General features: G+C 64.2%; 1 protein-coding gene across 1 annotated transcript; it reads right to left on the minus strand.

The window, feature by feature from the left end:
• Positions 1–284: 284 nt before the first annotated feature.
• COL9A2 (collagen type IX alpha 2 chain) lies at positions 285–14,402 on the minus strand. Its single transcript, XM_059830895.1, has 32 exons — positions 14,331–14,402; positions 12,331–12,405; positions 11,458–11,493; positions 11,304–11,366; positions 9,814–9,867; positions 9,506–9,541; positions 9,259–9,282; positions 9,058–9,111; positions 8,671–8,724; positions 8,413–8,460; positions 8,062–8,118; positions 7,493–7,546; positions 7,121–7,174; positions 6,351–6,404; positions 6,054–6,107; positions 5,913–5,966; positions 5,658–5,711; positions 5,305–5,358; positions 4,976–5,029; positions 4,736–4,780; positions 4,502–4,555; positions 4,082–4,135; positions 3,950–4,003; positions 3,235–3,306; positions 3,105–3,140; positions 2,819–2,863; positions 2,545–2,577; positions 2,070–2,216; positions 1,429–1,483; positions 1,160–1,348; positions 866–943; positions 285–490 (listed from the first exon to the last, which is right to left on the minus strand). The coding sequence occupies exons 1-32, from the start codon at positions 14,400–14,402 to the stop codon at positions 285–287; spliced, it is 2,073 nt and encodes a 690-aa protein (XP_059686878.1).
• Between the last annotated feature and the right edge of the window lie 2,274 nt (positions 14,403–16,676).

Genomic DNA, 16,676 nt, shown 5'->3' on the forward strand with positions numbered 1-16,676 from the left:
GACGGGCAGAAGGGGTGGGTAACGAACCCCAGTAACGAGGACAGGACTCGGGGCGACCTCTCTTTATTCTCCACCGTCCCCCGGGCTGTGGGAGTGGGGTGATACCTACACCAAATTAAATTCCCGAGGCTGCGTTTCCCCTCCGGCGGCTGCCCGAGCCCAGCACCCTCCCGCAGCCGGGACGGGCAGAGGTCACTCCCTACGGATTTGCAGTTTTCTGGTCTCTTTGCTGCCAGCCCCGGCACGGGTTTGCCGGCCGGGTCTGCCGCAGTGCCGATGCCTCCTCAGTAGACGGGTCCCTTGACGGCCCCCGGCTCCGTCAGGCGCGCGGCGGCGTACGCCGAGGCTCCCAAGCAGGCGGCCGGCTCGCAAAACCCTGGCAGGCCAGCGGGACCGGGCAAGCCCGGCCGGCCAGCCTCTCCTGGGGAGCCCGGCAGGCCCCGCTCCCCGGCCTTGCCATCGAGCGCATGGCCAGGGATGCCGGGGAGACCTGCAATGGGAGCACAGCCATCAGCAGGTGCGTGTGTGCTGTGTTTGTGGGTGCTGAGCCCAGCTTTTGCTGGAGCAGAGCAGGGGCTGGGGTATGGGAAACACCGCCGGTGAGGATGGGGATGCGTTAGCAGAGCGGTGTGGCAAGTGAGCGATGCCGAGGGGCCAGGAAAGCGGCCGGCAGAGCCGCAGGCAGTGAGGATGTAGCGAAGAGTGCTACAAGTTGGAGATTTGTGGGATGAACACCTGCAGGTTTGCAGGGATGGGCCAGAAGGTCTGAGCCACTGCTGGGCACGTCATCGCACCGGCAAGGGGCACGGGGTCTGCGGGGACCTGCTGCTGCCTGCCCTTCTATGCTGGGGGGAGAGGGGCTTACCTGGGATTCCCGGGGGACCCGGCATGCCCGGGTGGCCGCGGCCAGCTTCTCCCCGCTCACCCTTTTCGCCTCGCTTCCCTGCAGGGAAAGAAATAGGGAGGGAAGGACTCACTGGGAAACACAGACCCGGGAGGGGAGGGGAGGGGAGGGGAGGGGAGGGGAGGGGAGGGGAGGGGAGGGGGCTGCCCCTGCTCAGGGACTGAGCTGGGGGACGAGTGTGGCAGGAGGAGGCAGGGCCAGCCCCGAGGCGGATTTTTGCCCAGCACGGTGTGGGTATGGCCACCCACCACCTACCTTTAGGTCCTACATTGCCGATCTGCCCTGCAGCACCCAGGATGCCGGGGACACCTCGAGGTCCCATGGGTCCGTGCGGGCCCTGCTCACCGGGTGGCCCTGGGGGACCGGGGGGCCCGGGGGGCCCCATGGCACCGACTCCACCCAGGGCTGCTCTCTTGGCACTGACCGCCACCTCTGCCAGCTGCTCTGTAGGGCAGAGAGAGGCCGGTGTGGGACGGGAAGCGGTGGCAGCCACCCAGCTGGCGGTGCCCCGCTCAGCCCCTCACCTTGCAGCATCTTGAGGACCACATCGACGATGTGCTGGTCCCCAGCGTCCCGGCCCTGCCAGCAGCAAGAAGATGGACACAGTGTAAAGGGAGAGCGCTCCTTCCATCCCCATCTGCACCCAGAGCACTGGTCCCATCCTGACCTCCCAGTCCAGAGCACCTCCCTGCACGCGATGCCACCTTCCCAACCTTTCTTTGTTTTCTGTTCAGTCCCAGGAGTGCTCCAGCCTCAGCTCATGCCGTGCCCAGCCACGCTGCAACCCCCTCAGGGCATTACCTTTCTGCACCCCCATTTCGCAAGTATAAAATGAGGCTTATATGGAAAAATTCTGTCCCCCGGGCAGGCTGCAAAGACACGTGTTGGCCCTAAACCTGCTGCTGGTGCTTTATACAGTGAGAAATAAAGAATTCCTCTTTTCTAGAAAGCCGTGATCCCAGGTCAGCCCTCCTGGAGAGCTCGTGGGGGAGCACCTGCAGCTCCCGAGCCCAACAGCAGCCATTTCTCAGAGGAACCGGCTGGTAAGAAAAGGTGGGAGGCAAGTCACCTGCCGAGCTGAACAAGCTGAGGGCGGCAGCCCCCAGGTCACCACCTACGCGGTGCAGGAGGTGAGGAGGGGATGTGGGGCACTGGGGGTACTCACCGCTACACCCCGCTGGCCAGGCATCCCCGGCACGCCGCGCTCCCCGACGAGTCCTCGCGGGCCGGGGGGTCCCGGGTAGCCTCGCACGCCGGGTGCGCCTGCATCCCCCGAGGGGCCAGGGAAGCCGAGCTCACCCTGGATGCCTTGCTGTGGTGGGGATGGAGAGCGACGTCAGGAGCAGGGAGCTCCTGAGCACAGGGGCTGCGCCCCGAGACCCCGAGGACTTCCAGTACCAACCACTGCAGCCAGGGTTTAAACCCCAAACAGGGGCTGAACCTGAATCCAGGGCTGAACCTGGTCCTGGAAGCCCATCTCCAGTGCAGATACTTTCTCAGGCCACCAGCATGCAGCGTGCAGCAGCGCCGTGGAGCGCCGCTGCCTTTGTCAGGGTGATCACCTCTGGCCAAGGCTCCCGCAGAGCCACCCAGCATGAAGGTGAGGGGAGCCCCTCACTCTAAAACCCCCAGTCACTCACCTGTCCCTTCGGCCCTGGCTCACCCGATTCACCCTGGGGACAGAGGAGACGAGAAATGCAATGGGGAGACAGCATGACTTTAGAGACGCAGCCGGGGGGAGGTACATGTACCCCCCGCCACGAGCGTACCGCGGCTGCGCTGGGGTGCGATGCTGCGGTGCCTGGGGCCGTGCCAGGCAGGACACCCCAGCACGGCCACAGCACGCGGGCAGGGACCTGTGTCCAGCCCCTGTCCCCTCCCACCCCACCCCAGGAACCGTCTGTTGGGACCCACCTTCTCTCCCTTCAGCCCCGCGAGGCCGTGAACGCCGGGGTCTCCCTAGAGGAAAGGCAATCAGAAATGTGAACCCTCGCTGCCAGCACCCGCCTCCTCCACAGCCACTTTAACCCCCTTTCCACCCGCTGTGCTCGACCGGGATGCCGGGGGTATTGACGGAGAAAGCGCCTGGTGCCAGTGGGTGTCAGCCCCCCCCAGAGGTGGATGCCAGCCCTGTTAAAGACGGGTGTCAGCGATTCCCCACCAGATCCCCCAGCCCGGGGCAGGAGGGTGATGTACTCACAGTACTGCCTTTGGGGCCGGTTTTCCCTGGGGAGCCCTGGAGAAAGAAGAGGGGGGGTCAGCCCAGCTCGGCGCAGCTTCCCTGAGCTGGACCCCGGAGCAGCCCGTCCCCTGCAGCCGGGAGCAGTCACCTTGTCTCCTTTGACTCCCAGCAAGCCTTGGGGTCCTGGGATCCCCGGTGGACCCTGCTCACCCTTAGGTCCCTGGAGATGAAGGTAACACAGGAAAAAGTGAAAAATAAGGGAGAAGAGGCTATGGAAAGACCCTCCTCCCCCATCAGAGCATCCTCCCCAAGGCAACAAGATGCATGGGCAGCTCCCTGTCCCCTCCGGCATCCCAACCTGCCCCACAGCATCCCAACCTGCCCTGAATCCGGCCTCTGTGTGGGAACAGGGCAGAAAACAATGGAGGAGCCTCCCTTCCACCTGTGCCAAGAGCAGGGGGCTCCACCAAGGACGGGGCCCCGGCTCCCAGGAAGCCAGAGTGAAAAAGGTCACTTTTTGGCCATTCTTCCGCCCCAGCAAAGCCTCTGAGAGGGCCCTGGCAGCCTCCCGGCTCTCGCTGGGCTGGAAGGAAATTCCTCTCCCCCCGGGGCAGCAAACCCAGTGTGGCCCCGGGCCGCTAATCCCCGTGCTATTTGCCCCATCGGCTAATCCCTCACCCCAGCAGCCAGGCACAGCAGGACGGGGCGTGTGATCGACCCCGGCCGTGATCAAAGCGAGAGGTCCGTGCAGCAGTGCCAGCCGTGCCCCACTGCCCCGTCCCTCCCGAACGCCCCGGGCTGAGCATCCCTGAGCCGTGCTGAGGCAAAGCCCGCTTCCCAGCTCGGCTGCGGGCACGACTCACCGCTTTCCCCTGCTCGCCGGGGGGGCCCACGAGGCCACGCTCGCCGCGGTCGCCCTGCGGAGACCCGGGAAGAGAGCAGAGTCAGGGGCAGCTCCCAGCACCGCCACAAACCCCGCGGTGCCCTGGACTCACCTTCATCCCGGGGACACCCTGCGGTCCCTGCTCACCCCGAGGTCCAGGTTCACCCTAAGAGGGGGGAAAAAAGAAAAAACCCAGACCAGCTGCCTCTCTCTCACATTCACATGCCATCACCTGCCCTTGGTCCTTCCCCAAGGGACGCATGGCCCTGTCCTTGTCCCCTGCAGCCAGGCGAAGGGCTGCCACTGCCCTGGGTGGCCAAGGAGGTGCTGGGCGCAGGGCTGGAGAAGTGTCCGCAGGGGCTTCCCCGTGAGGAAGCTGCTGCGGGGTCAGAGGGAAGAGGAGGGTTGGGGGGATGAAGTGCCCAACTCTGCTTTCTGTTTGACAGCAAATAGGGAAAAAAAAGCAACAGAGAGAGTGAGCGCAACCCCCAGGCTGTGCCCGGGAGGAACGTGGTGATGTCTCTGTACTTACGATCTGCCCCGGGGCACCGGTGACACCGGGCTGGCCCCGAGCACCCACTTCACCCTGCGAATGGAAGACAGAAGCGGTTCAGGGACAGCGAGGACCAAGGAGGGGACGGGATGGGGACAAGACTGCATGCTCAGGGATGGAGCGTGGAGGCTGCCACAGCACCATGTGGGGTGAGCAGGGCCGTGGGGTGGATGCTTAGAGGGGTGACCCTGGCCGCGGCTGGCCCAGACCCACCTTGTCTCCTGGACCGCCTTTGCTTCCCGGCTGGCCCGGCAAGCCCTGCGGAAACAAAGCCGGAATGAAACCCAGTGCACAGTGCCAGAGGCAGCGACCCTGCCCAGTGCCCCGTGTCCAGAGGCAGCATCCCTGCTGGGTGCTGGCCCTGCACCCTGGCACGACCCAGGGATGGGGGTGCCACCCCATGGGTACCGGGCTACCTGCCCGGGCGGGAGGCTCCCACGCTCCCGTACTCACAGCTTGTCCCCGGTGTCCCGGCGTTCCTGGGCGACCAGCCTGTCCCACACCACCCTGCGAGGGACAGAGAGGATGTTACCGCATGGTGGATAAAGGTGCAGAAATGGGTTTTCCATGGATGGGACAAGGGTCCAAAGGAGGACACTGTCCTTGACCCCACAGGAACAGCCACACTCCACCAGTCAGGAGATGTCATGTCAAGAGCCAGGACCTTATGCCACTTGCCGTCCCCATCATTTCCAGCAAGCAGTGGTACGAGGAACAGCGTGAGGCTGTTCCCCATTGCCAGCGCAGGCAGCACCCAGCAGCCCCTGCCCGCAGCAGCTCACCTTCACGCCTGGGATACCCGGGGTGCCGTCTTTGCCATCAATGCCCGGGAGACCCTGCGAAAGGGGGAAGAGTCGCTCGGTCTGATACCTCCGAGAGGGACTGAAAGGGTCATGGTGGGGGCAAAAAAAGGCTGGGAAGGGAAAGGAAAGCTCCAGCCCTGGGAGGAGCAGGGCTCCCAAAGCAGCCAGGCTGGCAGGGTGTAGGCAGTTGCTTCTGCACTCCCAGCCCTGCGCTGAGCCAGGGTGTAAGGATGCAGGTTGGGCCTGAATAGGACAGAGAAGGACAGAGGCATCTTCTCCTTGGAAGGAGCTCAGCCCTGGATGTGGGCACGGGTGCCGCGGGCTGTACTTACATTCTCCCCCTTGGGGCCGATGTCTCCTTGGGGGCCCCTGATGCCACGGCCACCCTAGAGCAGGAGAGCACAAGCATTATTTCAGCCACCCTCTTGGTGCAGGGAACAGAGCTGGGAGAGGGAAGAGATGCCCGTCGAGGGCACCCCAGCCAGAGCCCCTCTCCGTGCCGGGGAGCAGGGCCATGCTGGGGAAAAGGGGGCATTGCCATCACACGGGGCATGGTGCTGCCCTCCCCAACAGGGCAGGTTACCTACCAGATCTCCCTTCTCACCAGGGTCCCCAGGTGGTCCCTTGGGGCCTTCTCTGCCCTAGAGGGGAGAAAGACGGGGGCTAAGCAGCGAAGTGCGGGGTCCCCCACCTGCCCCGTAGCCCCGGGGATGAGGGAAGGCACTCACCGGCTGCCCGGCTGCTCCGATGGTCCCGACCATCCCCTTGTAACCAGCAGGACCCTGCAGAGATAGCACGGGGAGGGGGTCAGTTCCTCCCATCCCAACCTTCAGCCCCCAGCCAGGTCCGACCCCACTAGCAAGAGACTGTGTCCAACTCCTCGAGATGGCCAAACAGCCGTGTTCGCGATGCTCCTGGGAAGCAGCCATCAGCCTGGGAAGCATCGCCACGGCTCAGCCCTGGGGAGCTGTTTCCCCTGACCCCCAAGCCCCACACAGCTGCCCCTACATCCCACTGGGGCTTACCGTCTCGCCCTTGGGTCCCGCCATCCCAGGGTAACCCCTCAGGCCCTGCGGTCCCTGCGGGGAAGGAAACAACAGCCAGCTTAGCTGGAAACGGCCCCAGGGGCAGCCCAGGGGGAAGCCGCAATTAAAGCAAAAGCTGGTACTGGAAAACAGCCGGTTTTGCCAAATGCGAGGTATTTCAGTCCCACCGCTTGCTCCTAATTCTGCAGCCCCCCCACCAGGCGCCTTTCCAGTTGTCAGTTCAATAACAGCAATGGGCCCAAACTGGTGCAGCTTCCCCCGCCAAAGCTCTTGGCTTCAAAGCAGTTTTGCCCTTTCCCGGACTGAAGGGCTCAGCCCATTAATTGCTTTTCATCTTCAAAGTGCTCGGCGAGCTCAAACAGCTTTAATCCCCACGTCCCCGTGGTGAGCTGGGCGCTGCACCCCCCGTTCAGGTGGGGTAAGGGGGGCTCAGTTGTACATGAGCGATTTGTCCCCGGCCGGTGAGTTATCCACGTTAACGTGTGCTAACGGCCGAGGTGCCCAGGCCAGCGCTGACCATGGACGTCTCCATCGGGATGCAGCTTTGCCACCCTCCTGGCGGCGGCTCCGCGGCTGGGAGGAGGGAGATGGATGGGACGAAGGCTTCGCTCCGGTCCCAGCGGTGGGTCCCTGGGAGCAGGGACACACGGATGTCCTGTCCCTGGTGTCTGGGGCCAAGCACAAACCGGCCGCCCCGAGCCCCTGGGGCACCCGGGGGGCAGAGCAGCAAAGAGAAATGAATAAGTTACCGGAGGGCCTGGGACACCTTGTTCTCCGGAGGCACCAACATCACCCTTGGGGCCCTGGGGAGGGACGGAGAGGAGAGAGGTGAGTGTTGGGGTGAAGCGGGGGTACAAACCGTCCTGGGGACCCGAGACCCCCTCACCTGGGACCCAGCAGGGGATGGGGACAGGTCCTGTCCCCTCCACGGAGCTGCTGTGGGAAGACCACCTTGTCCACCCTCCGTCTCCCAGCCCTGGATCTCCCTCCTCCCTCTCCCACCTCTCTCCTTCCTTCCCCCTGTGTCTCCCCAGAGCCCCCTGCCCTCCGGTCCAGCCCCAGCTCCCCCAGAGGCAGGCATGCCTGGATCCTGCTGGGAAGCTGCCGGAGAGGTCACTCACCTGCCTGCCCTGCCTGCCGGGCTCCCCGAGGGCACCGGGGCGGCCTCTGTGTCCCTAAGGGCAAAGAGGAAGATCGTGAGCATCCCTGGGCAGAGCAGTGGGGTCGAGGCAGCGTCCTGACGGCCACTTCACCGGGAGCCACCCTGCCTGCAGTGTCCCACCCTGGGGTGCCCGCTGGTGACATGGTGGGGCTCATCATCCCGTTGGCGACATGGTGGGGCTCAGCACCCACAGCCGCGAGGGTGTGCGGTGGGGATGCTCGACGGATTTAACCCTCGGGGCTTTGCAGCGGAGGAGCTGGGCAGCAGCACGGCTGGGGCTGGGGCTTCAGCACGGGGTCTCACCCCCCAGGAAGGGGCTGGCAGGAGCTGGGGAGCCACAGGGGACCTCTCCCACAGCGTCTTTGCTTCCAGGGCTCTCTCAATGTGCATGTCCCTGTGCTCCCAGGGGAGCAGAGCAGCTCCCAAGCTCCCCGTGCCTCCAGACCGGGGAAGGCTTCTCCGCTCAGGCACAGCGTGCTGGAGGTGACGGTTGCTGTTCACTCCCTGGCAGCTCCAGGGCTCCCTTACCTTCAGTCCCTGCAGTCCCTGGGGACCCTTGGGACCTGGCGGGCAGCTGGTCGGGCACTGGTGGGGAAGAAGAAGCACAGATTGAGTTGGAAAAGGACCCAGAGGCTGCGGAGAAGCCATGCTGGGAAGGATAGGCTCCCGTGCCACACGGCGAAGCCGGGCTGTGCGGTGACACAGGGGACCCACCACTCACAGCATGGTTTTGGCTGGGGACCCTGCTCCTCCCCACTCCATTGCTCCCCAGTTACCAAATTACACCGGTGGCTGTATTTCAGGCCAGGGCACACGCTCTTCCAGCGGCCGTTACCCTGCAAAGGCCTGCTGAAGGGACAAGGTAATGGCAGCTCTCACCAAGAAATCAGCGCTGCCTTCCACTCCTTGGATGTGTCCTGGGGGGCCCTGGGAGGAAGGAGACCATCAGCATCCGCGGTTTAATATCAGCACGATTTTAGAGGAGGGGTGAATGTTACACCTGGGAGGGAGGGGAGCAAGGCACGGGGCAGGAGGTGTGTGCACCAGAGCCCGAGTCCCATCCCAAACCCTGCGCTGAGGGGCTGGGGGACTTCTTTCCCTCCCGCAGAAAATGCTGGTGACTGGGGAGATACTCACGGGTTTCCCTGGAGGGCCTGGGGGACCCCGCGGGCCGTCGGGTCCAGGGTCTCCCTAGGAAAGAACAGCGCCAGAAAAGGAGATTTAGGGGTGGGGAGAAGGCAGGTAATGCCGGAGCCGGGGTGGAGAGGGGTGACAAAGCGCCAGAGACCCAGGCTGTCACAATGGGAACTGGGGCATCCCCCAGCCGTGAGCTGGGAGGGGAGGGATGGCACCAGCAGACCCGGGTGCAGGCACAGAGTCCATCACCCCTCCATTCCCACTGTAGGACCCCACTTTCCCACATTACGGGGTCATCCCTGTTTACCCCAGGAGCCTCAAAGTGCGGAGAAGCAGATGCTGGGGTAAGGAGGGGAGGTTTTCCCGCGCGCCCTCCTGACCCCTCACCTTGGGTCCCAGTGCTCCGATCTCTCCAGGAAGCCCAACCTGGCCTGGAAGCCCCTTAAGGAGAAGAGAGACATTCACTGAGTGAGAGTGGTCGAGCCCCGAGACCCCCCCTTTTGGGGTGCTGAGATTTGAGCTCTTCCAGCGCAACCCCAAGCAGGGTCCCTGGCCGCCCTGCCCCAGTCCCACAGGCATGGCACTTACGGGTGGTCCTGGCAGCGAGGGACCCTGCAACAAGAAGAAAGACACAGTTGGTCCACATTTTCCAACCCCCCAAAACCACCAGCATCCTGCCCCGCACTGGGCAATGCCCATGCCACCACCAAGGATGCGTTGAGGGAGGGCTGGGGCTGGATCCCCGCTCCGCTCCCACCCCGCTTGTGGGTGCTCAGGGAGTGGGTGCCAGAGCCAGAGCGGGTGCATCACCAGTGCGGGAGAGGCAGATACTCACGGGGAGCCCCGGCGGCCCTGGGAGTCCGGGCTGGCCCTGCCGGGACAGAAGGGGAGAGTCAGGAGCCGAAACAGGAGGGTCTGGCTCTGCCAAGCCCTGCTCCGCTGCTGTGTCAACTGCTAAAATTCACCCCTCCCTGGACCCAGCCTCAGTCCCCCCTCGTTGCCAAATACTCCGTCGCCCAATTCCTTCATCTGCGCATCCCCTCCATGGCGATGGGGCTGGTCCCAGCCTGGCCAGGCCCCGCTGGCTCCAGGGGGGGAAGGTGGGAGCCCGGAGCGGCTGCCCCGGAGCAGCCCCTCACTCACTTTGAGTCCTGGCCCGCCGATGGGCCCTGCCTCCCCTTTCGCTCCCGTCAGGCCCTGCAAGAGGAGAGATGGCGGGAGGTTATTGCCAGCCCTTCTGCTCGCCAGCCAGATGTTTTTGCCAGCGGTCTTTCCATCAGGAGGGCTCGAGCGTTATTAGCGGGGAATTTGTGCCTGTCCCTGCTGCGCACACCGTGCAGCAAACCTGGAGATGAAGCTGTACCCGGACCCAAGCCCCGATGGCACAGAGAGACTCGCAGCGATGCTTCGCAGCCCCCACGAGCTGCCCTGCTCTGAGACCCCCGTGCTGGAGCTCAGCAGGGACCCTCAAATCGTTGGACCCATCCAGCACGGCTGCCCCAGCCCCGGCAGAGGCACATGGGGAGCTCGGCCCATCCGTGATCCCAGTTATATCAACTCCAAGTAACTCCCTGGCTCCCCCGTCCCCCAGTCCAGCGCAGGCGAGGGCTGTGCCTGTGCCGGGGTTTGGATCCCTGCAGCTGATGGCTTGAGCTTCACCCACGGGCTAATTCCTGCACGCTGCCGGGCACGTGGGGACGGCACGGGTGGAGAGCCCCTCGCTCAGCCCGGCTCTGCTCACGTCCGTATTCAAGAGCCCATCTCTTTTGCAGGCAGATGAGCCTGGATGAATAATGCATGTTTATAATGACAGCTATTATTCTATCCATTTATTATTGAAGAATAACTAAACCCCCAAAGATTTATGAAGTGCCATCCAGAGACACAAAAGAGGACCCTCTACTTTGTATTTCCTTTTGGTGAGCAAGTAAATGTCTGATGCTCGCAGGTGCTTACCCGTGCAGCACTGCACTGGGGATGGGGGACAGGCACCCAACCCAAACCTCCCTGGGCGCCCATCACGCACCCCTGCGTACCCCGGCCGGGGGAGCGTGGGGCCAGGAGCCAGCCGACAAGCATCAGGGCATCAAGGCAGGGCAAGGAGGCAGCTCCATCCCCTTTCCACCCACCACCTCTGCCCTGGGCTGTGCTTCTGCCGGGGAGGGGACAGTGGGAGAAGTCACTGATGCCACCTACATGGGTGCCAAGGGGGTGACTTCGGGAGGGGGCCATGGGATTGCTCCAGATTTATTCTGAAGGAAACGAGAGCTGAAGCAGGGCTCAGGACAGCCACTGCAGTAAAGGACAAGGAAAAGCCTTTTCATGGTCAGGGGTGTCGGTGCCGTGCCGTGGCTTTCCTGGCACGGCTCTCGCCTGCGTGGGGTGGAGGGGGACACCCATTCGGGGCCCGGGCAGTGGGAGAGGGTGGCAGCAGCCCTGCCAGAGCTCTGCCTGCGTTTCCTGCTGTGATTCAAAAGGTGCTTTCAGCTCCGACACGAAGGGATTTTGGCACTTTCTTACGTGCCACAGAAAAGGATTCCTGTGCCGGGGGTAAGAGGAGTTTGCTGAGACCCTGCTGCGACCTGGGGGCTGCGGCCAGGGACGCCGCGGGGGGGACAGGGGTTGGTACTCACGTCGATGCCCGGCTTCCCCGGGGGCCCGTCTGGACCAGGGGCTCCGGGCTCCCCCTTGGCACCCTTTAAAAGAGAAAGGGGGGGGCAGATTGAAAGGAGCTCCTCCAGAAGGGGTGTGACCGTCGGCGAGCTGGGGGGAGGCACATGTACTCACCGGGGTCCCGGGGACTCCGGCAGAGCCTTTGTCACCCTGGGGAAAGGGAAGAAGGTTGTAAAAGGGGGTTTGTCACCCCGCAGAGCCAGCCCCAGCAGTGGGGGGGGCTCAGGACCCATGTCTCCCATTCACCTCCCCAAGCCGGAGCGAGATGCTCAATCCCCCAGCGCAGCGGCCAGGTCGGGATTGGGCCGGCGTTGAGAAGAGAGGGCTGTGCTGGGGTTGCAGGAGGGTTGCGGCTGTTCTGGGTATAAATAGCACTAAAATAACACCCTGGGGCAGGGGGGAGTGGGGGCAAGGCTGGGAGAAAGGGTGCTTTCTGCTGGCTCACAGATCTCCCCTCTGTTCAGGGAGCCACAGCCGATTGCCACAGCCCTCAGCCACGTCGCCGCTCTGCGGGCACCCGGCCTGGGTGTCCTGCTCCCCACCAGCCCCCCATTTCCCCCTCCTCACCAGGCATCTCTGGGCTGATCCCTGCACCCAAGCCCTCAGAGCATCCTCCGCTGCCCAGACAGGGGTGCCCTGAGCACCCTGCACCCCAACCTCCCTGCCGCTGTGCTCCCAAAAAAGCATTTCAGGCCCCGTTTCCTAAGGTGGTCAGGAGGCCACGGGCTGCTGTCCCGGGGAGGTGGATGGAGCCACGGTGCAGGGGCTGTGCTCCCCCCTGCCATCATTGCTGCCCAGGGCCACCAGCAAAGCCGGGGGTGCTCCGTCTGCCCCAGCCCGGGAGCAGCGCAGTGAGGGAACCGCATGGCATCGGCACCCCCTGCCCTCCACCCAGCCTCTGCCCCGAAACAATGTCCCTCTTTGTGCTGCAGGTCCCCTCCCTCCCTCCCTGCAGCCTGCACAGGTTCCCGGCCGCGCACTACTCACGTCAATGCCATCCGCTCCCGGCACTCCTGGGGGACCGGGGGGCCCTCGCGGGCCAGGCTCTCCCGGCGGCCCTCGCTAAGGGGACAAAGGGACAGGACCCACGTCAAGAAGGAGCAGCCGGAGCCGGAGAGATGCTGGGGGTCAGAGGGAGCCCAGGGTGCAGCGCTTGCCACCAACATGTGCTGGGGACCCGTCTCCAGAGAGCTGGGATGGAGCGAGCACCCCAAGGCGTCAGAGCTCTGCCCCTCCCCACGGGTCTGCCGCTGCCTGGCCTGTGCCCCCCCGGCAAGGGCATGGATGGAGAAATCCAGGAAATCTCCCCCCACGCTGGCACAACCAGCTCCCCATCCCCTGCCTGGTTCCTACCCCATCGCTGCTCCCCCCTGCCCTCCTGCCCTGGTGCCCACGGGGCTCCTGCCCCGGCGGAGCGGGGGCTCGACGGGGCGATGGCAGCGCTTGCAAAGGCCCCTCTTGGCTTGGGGTGCAAGCCTGGCACTTGGATGTCTAAGAGCACCGGCAGGATTTAGGTGCCTGAAGCCCTGGTATGAAGCGGGGACCCCGAACCCCTCCATGGGAGCACCCCTCCCTGCGCAGGGCTGGCTCGCTGCCCGCAGCAGCGCTCCGCAGCGTCGCACAAAAGCGCCATTCAGCCGGCGGCAGGGGAGCTCCCCGAGCAGCCTGGCCCCAGCTCTGAGGTTTGCACAGGACTCCGCAGGAGCAACTTCGCAAAGAAATCTCTGTTATCCTAACGGGGCGTTTGGGGGGAAGAGACTGCGGTCCCGGAGACCGAACCCCTGGTGTTCCTGGAAATGAAAACCAGACGGGCTGGCTGGGGCGGCACGCCTGCGACTCTTCCGTCCTTCCAGGCTTATTTATTTTAAAGTGAAATGTATAAGGATGAGAGGTGTTGCTGGTTTGTTCACAGAACTAGGAGAGCCCCGGCTTCGCCTTGGAAGCGAACCCGGCGGTTGGGGTGGGAGCGAGCACCGGTCCCTGGGAGCACCCGTGAATGGCACCTTTGTCCTGCCCGAAAAATTTCCAAATGGTTCCTTGTTCCAAGAGCTCCCACATCCCCCTTGCTCTGACCGGAACCCGTTTCCCTGGCCAGACCCTGCCACCACAAGCCCATGGGCATCCCGGGGGGGACTCTTTTAGGAAGGCAGCTGCCCTCCCAGCTCTCCGCAGCCAGGCTGTCCGTGCCGGCAGGCAGCTCAGGAGCCACATGGGAAGATTTCTCCCAAATCTGTTATAAAAATCTGATTTTTGTGTTTGCAGGGCAGGGAGAGTTTTTCTCTTCTCGGGTGGGATCCCAGGAGGAACGCTGCCTGCCCCGCTTGCAGCGCTCGCCCCGAGGAGCAGAGGGACACCTTCCCTTCACTTCTCTCCGATGCATTTTCTCCTGCCCCTGGGTGAGTCCGGAGAGCCTGCCGGGACCCCCGGCCCTCAGCACCTCCGCCACTGGTGTCCCTCCCCGCTGCCCCTCGGCAAGCCCCCCGAAGCCCCCGGGCAGCCCTGGGAAGGGCAGAGCCCCCCCCAGCCCCCCTCAGCCCAGCTCAGCCTGGCTCCGCACCGCGTCCCAGCAAAGCAGAAGCAAACAAGTATTTTTCCAGGTGATGGGAGGCGGAAGATCTGGCAGCTGCCGGGAAGGGAAACAGTGCAGAGTCCCCCATTGCTGCCCCAAGGGGAAAATAAAACTGAACTTGTTTAGCTAACAAGTCCCAAACTTCAAGCCGTGCAGCCCAGCCCTGTCCTTGTCCCGCGGGCCGGAGGCAGCTTTCGGCACAGAGGTCCCTGGTGGGTCGGGGCTGTGCATCCCGGCTGGGGGCTGCTCCCAACCCCCCCATGGGACATTCCTGGGAAAACCGAGCGAAAGGTGCTAGGAAAATAAGCATAAAGTCCCAGCACTGCGAGCGAGCGTCTGCGACGGGGGAGATGGGGACCGTCCCCTCTCCGTCCCCCATCCCAGCCCGGCACAGAGCAGGGACCAAGCAGAGACTTACAATCTGGGCCAGGCAGAGGCAGGCGCCTTGGAGCAAGAGCCAGAGCTGGAGAACGCTGGAGCAGCCGGCCATGGCGAGGGCGGCCGGCACCGAGCGGCGGTGGCCTCGTCTCGCTGCGTCAGGTACGGCAGCAGCCCCGACTGCACAGCCGGACACCGGAGGAGGAGGGGGCTCATTAATATGGAGCAGTGGGATGAGGGCAGGCGGGCAGCCCTGGCCCCCCGCCCCCCTGCTCAGGTGAACCTGTGGCTATTTTGGGCTGCACGGCTGGACGGTGCCGAGGATTTGGCATGATGGTGCCGGAGGATTTGGCACGATGGTGGCAGCAGATTTGGTACAATGGTGGTGGGGGATTTGGCATGAGTGGCACAAAGGGGCTTTAATGCAGACAAGGGGCTGGGAGAGGAGGGGGCCGAACTGGGGGGGCTGCTGCTGGAGCTGCATGGTGACACCCCAGCCAGGACGCCTGTGTGGGTACCCCCAGGAGCAGGGCTCTGCCGGGGCGTCCCCTGGCACGTCCCCATCGCAATGCCCGTGCCAGTGCCACAGGGCATCATGCTGCCCGGGGCTGGGGCTGCGGTTGCCCCCACACCCCATGATGGGTCAGCACTGGGAGCCGGTTCCTGCCACCCTGGGGGGGTTCCGTGGGGATTTCTGACGTGTCTGACCCTATTTCTGTCCTGTGAGCCCCCGCACAGCCCCAGGCAGGGCAGCCACCCCACTGTGGGTGCCAGGGCACCCCTGTGAAATGCCCCCATGGCCCCAGCGTGGCACTGGGAGGGGAAGGGGGGCTGTGCCAGGGGGTCACCGGCTGCTCCCCACAGCGCTGGCAGGGCACAAGGCCCATGTCTGTGGGGGGACGGATGCCCCACTCATCACCCCCCATGCCCAGCTCCCCCCACCGGGCTCCTGCCTTTGCTGGCAGCCACCCCCCGAACTCGCCGCCCCCCAGCCCCGGCGCAGCACTCCGGAGGGAACGCGGGGATGATTCATCTCGGCGATTTCTTCCTCCTCCTCCTCACGGAGGGCTCGAAGGCTCCGCGACAAGCCGCTACAGACTGATTCATCGGTATTGGGGGGGGGCTCAGTGGCCACCCCCGAGCGGGCAGGTTGCTGCCTGCACCCCGGCACAGGTCAGGGACGGCGGAGCAGTGATCTGCCTCCTCTCCAGTGGGCATGGGGCCGTCCCAGCACACAGACCAGTCAGGACTGGTGAGGCACCGCTCTGGGCTGGTATCTCCTCTCCAGTTCTTTCTCCCCACATCCCAGCCCAGCATGGGGAAGGCCGATGGGCTCCTGCCCTCCCCGTTCCTCTGACGGGCAGCGAGAGCTGCCCTGAGCCTCGGCCGCAGCAGGGAAGCGCTTCCCCCAAAACCTGGTGTTTTGAGACAAGAATCCTCTTGGCTCCAGGCTGAGAGCACCTCGTTTTCAGAGCACCTAAATCCGGATCCTCACCATTCATGGAGCCACTGGGATATTTCTGCTTCTGCCCGAGCAGACGTGCCCCAGTGCCGCCACCGAGCCCAGCGCCTTTCTGGGACACTAGTGTCACTTTTGGAAGAATTATGTAATTTCAAGTGTCTCTCAGATTACTACATAGTGACATATTTTTTTCTCCTTTTGATGCCATTGCTCATTTGATTGCAGCTTTTCACATATTGCTGTTTCTCAAATTTTCCCCCCAGCACCTCCATACGGGAACACCAGGGTTGGGTTTATGATCTCCATCTTGTTTAAAAGACTCAGTCTTTTTCTCCCCCATTAATTTTACCGTGGGATCCAACCAGAACATTTGCCTTTGACCAGTGGTCCCCCCACGTACCTGGGGGTAAGTGTTGTAGGGTCTGCCCCGCTGCCCTTGGGGTCCCCCCCACCTCCCCAGAGGAGCTGCGGGAGGATCGGGCCCGCAGTGACTTGGCACTGGGCGCAGCCATGTCCCAGACGGTGTGAGAAACGGGGTTAGGAGGAGCGGGGCCCTGCACGGCCCCGGCCCCGCGGGCTGCTGTAGGCCAGGGCCCCCCGAGAGCCGTGGGGCGGCCCCGAGCCACGGGTGCCTCTGTGGGGCAGAGCCCTGGGGCAGAGCCTGGCCCGGGCAAGGATGGAGGCCCTGAGCAGGAACCTCCTCCTCCTCCTCCTCCTCCTCCTCCCCGCTCTGCCTCCTCCAGGGAGCACCCTCTGCTCAGCCCCCCCGCCCCCCGAACCCCCCCAGGCAGCATCCCTGCACCCCCCACCCAGCACCTCCAGCCCCCCCAGTCCCACAGCCAGCCCCCCACACCCCACAGCCCCCCTTCCATCCCACAGCCAGCACCCCCCTACCCCCACCCAGCACCCCCAAACCTCCCAGCC

Source organism: Gavia stellata, chromosome 29 (genome assembly GCF_030936135.1).
Source record: "Gavia stellata isolate bGavSte3 chromosome 29, bGavSte3.hap2, whole genome shotgun sequence".
In the NCBI taxonomy this organism is placed as follows: domain Eukaryota; kingdom Metazoa; phylum Chordata; class Aves; order Gaviiformes; family Gaviidae; genus Gavia; species Gavia stellata.

Excerpts from the sequence above, each read along its gene's own strand:
- COL9A2 (XM_059830895.1), bottom strand. The coding sequence starts at position 14,402 with ATGGCCGGCTGCTCCAGCGTTCTCCAGCTCTGGCTCTTGCTCCAAGGC. Across the intron at positions 9,112-9,258 it reads CCTCGCTGCCAGGACCACCC|GGGCTTCCAGGCCAGGTTGG; the intron begins GTAAGTGCCATG and ends CTTCTCCTTAAG. Across the intron at positions 2,217-2,544 it reads AGCCAGGGCCGAAGGGACAG|CAAGGCATCCAGGGTGAGCT; the intron begins GTGAGTGACTGG and ends TCCCCACCACAG.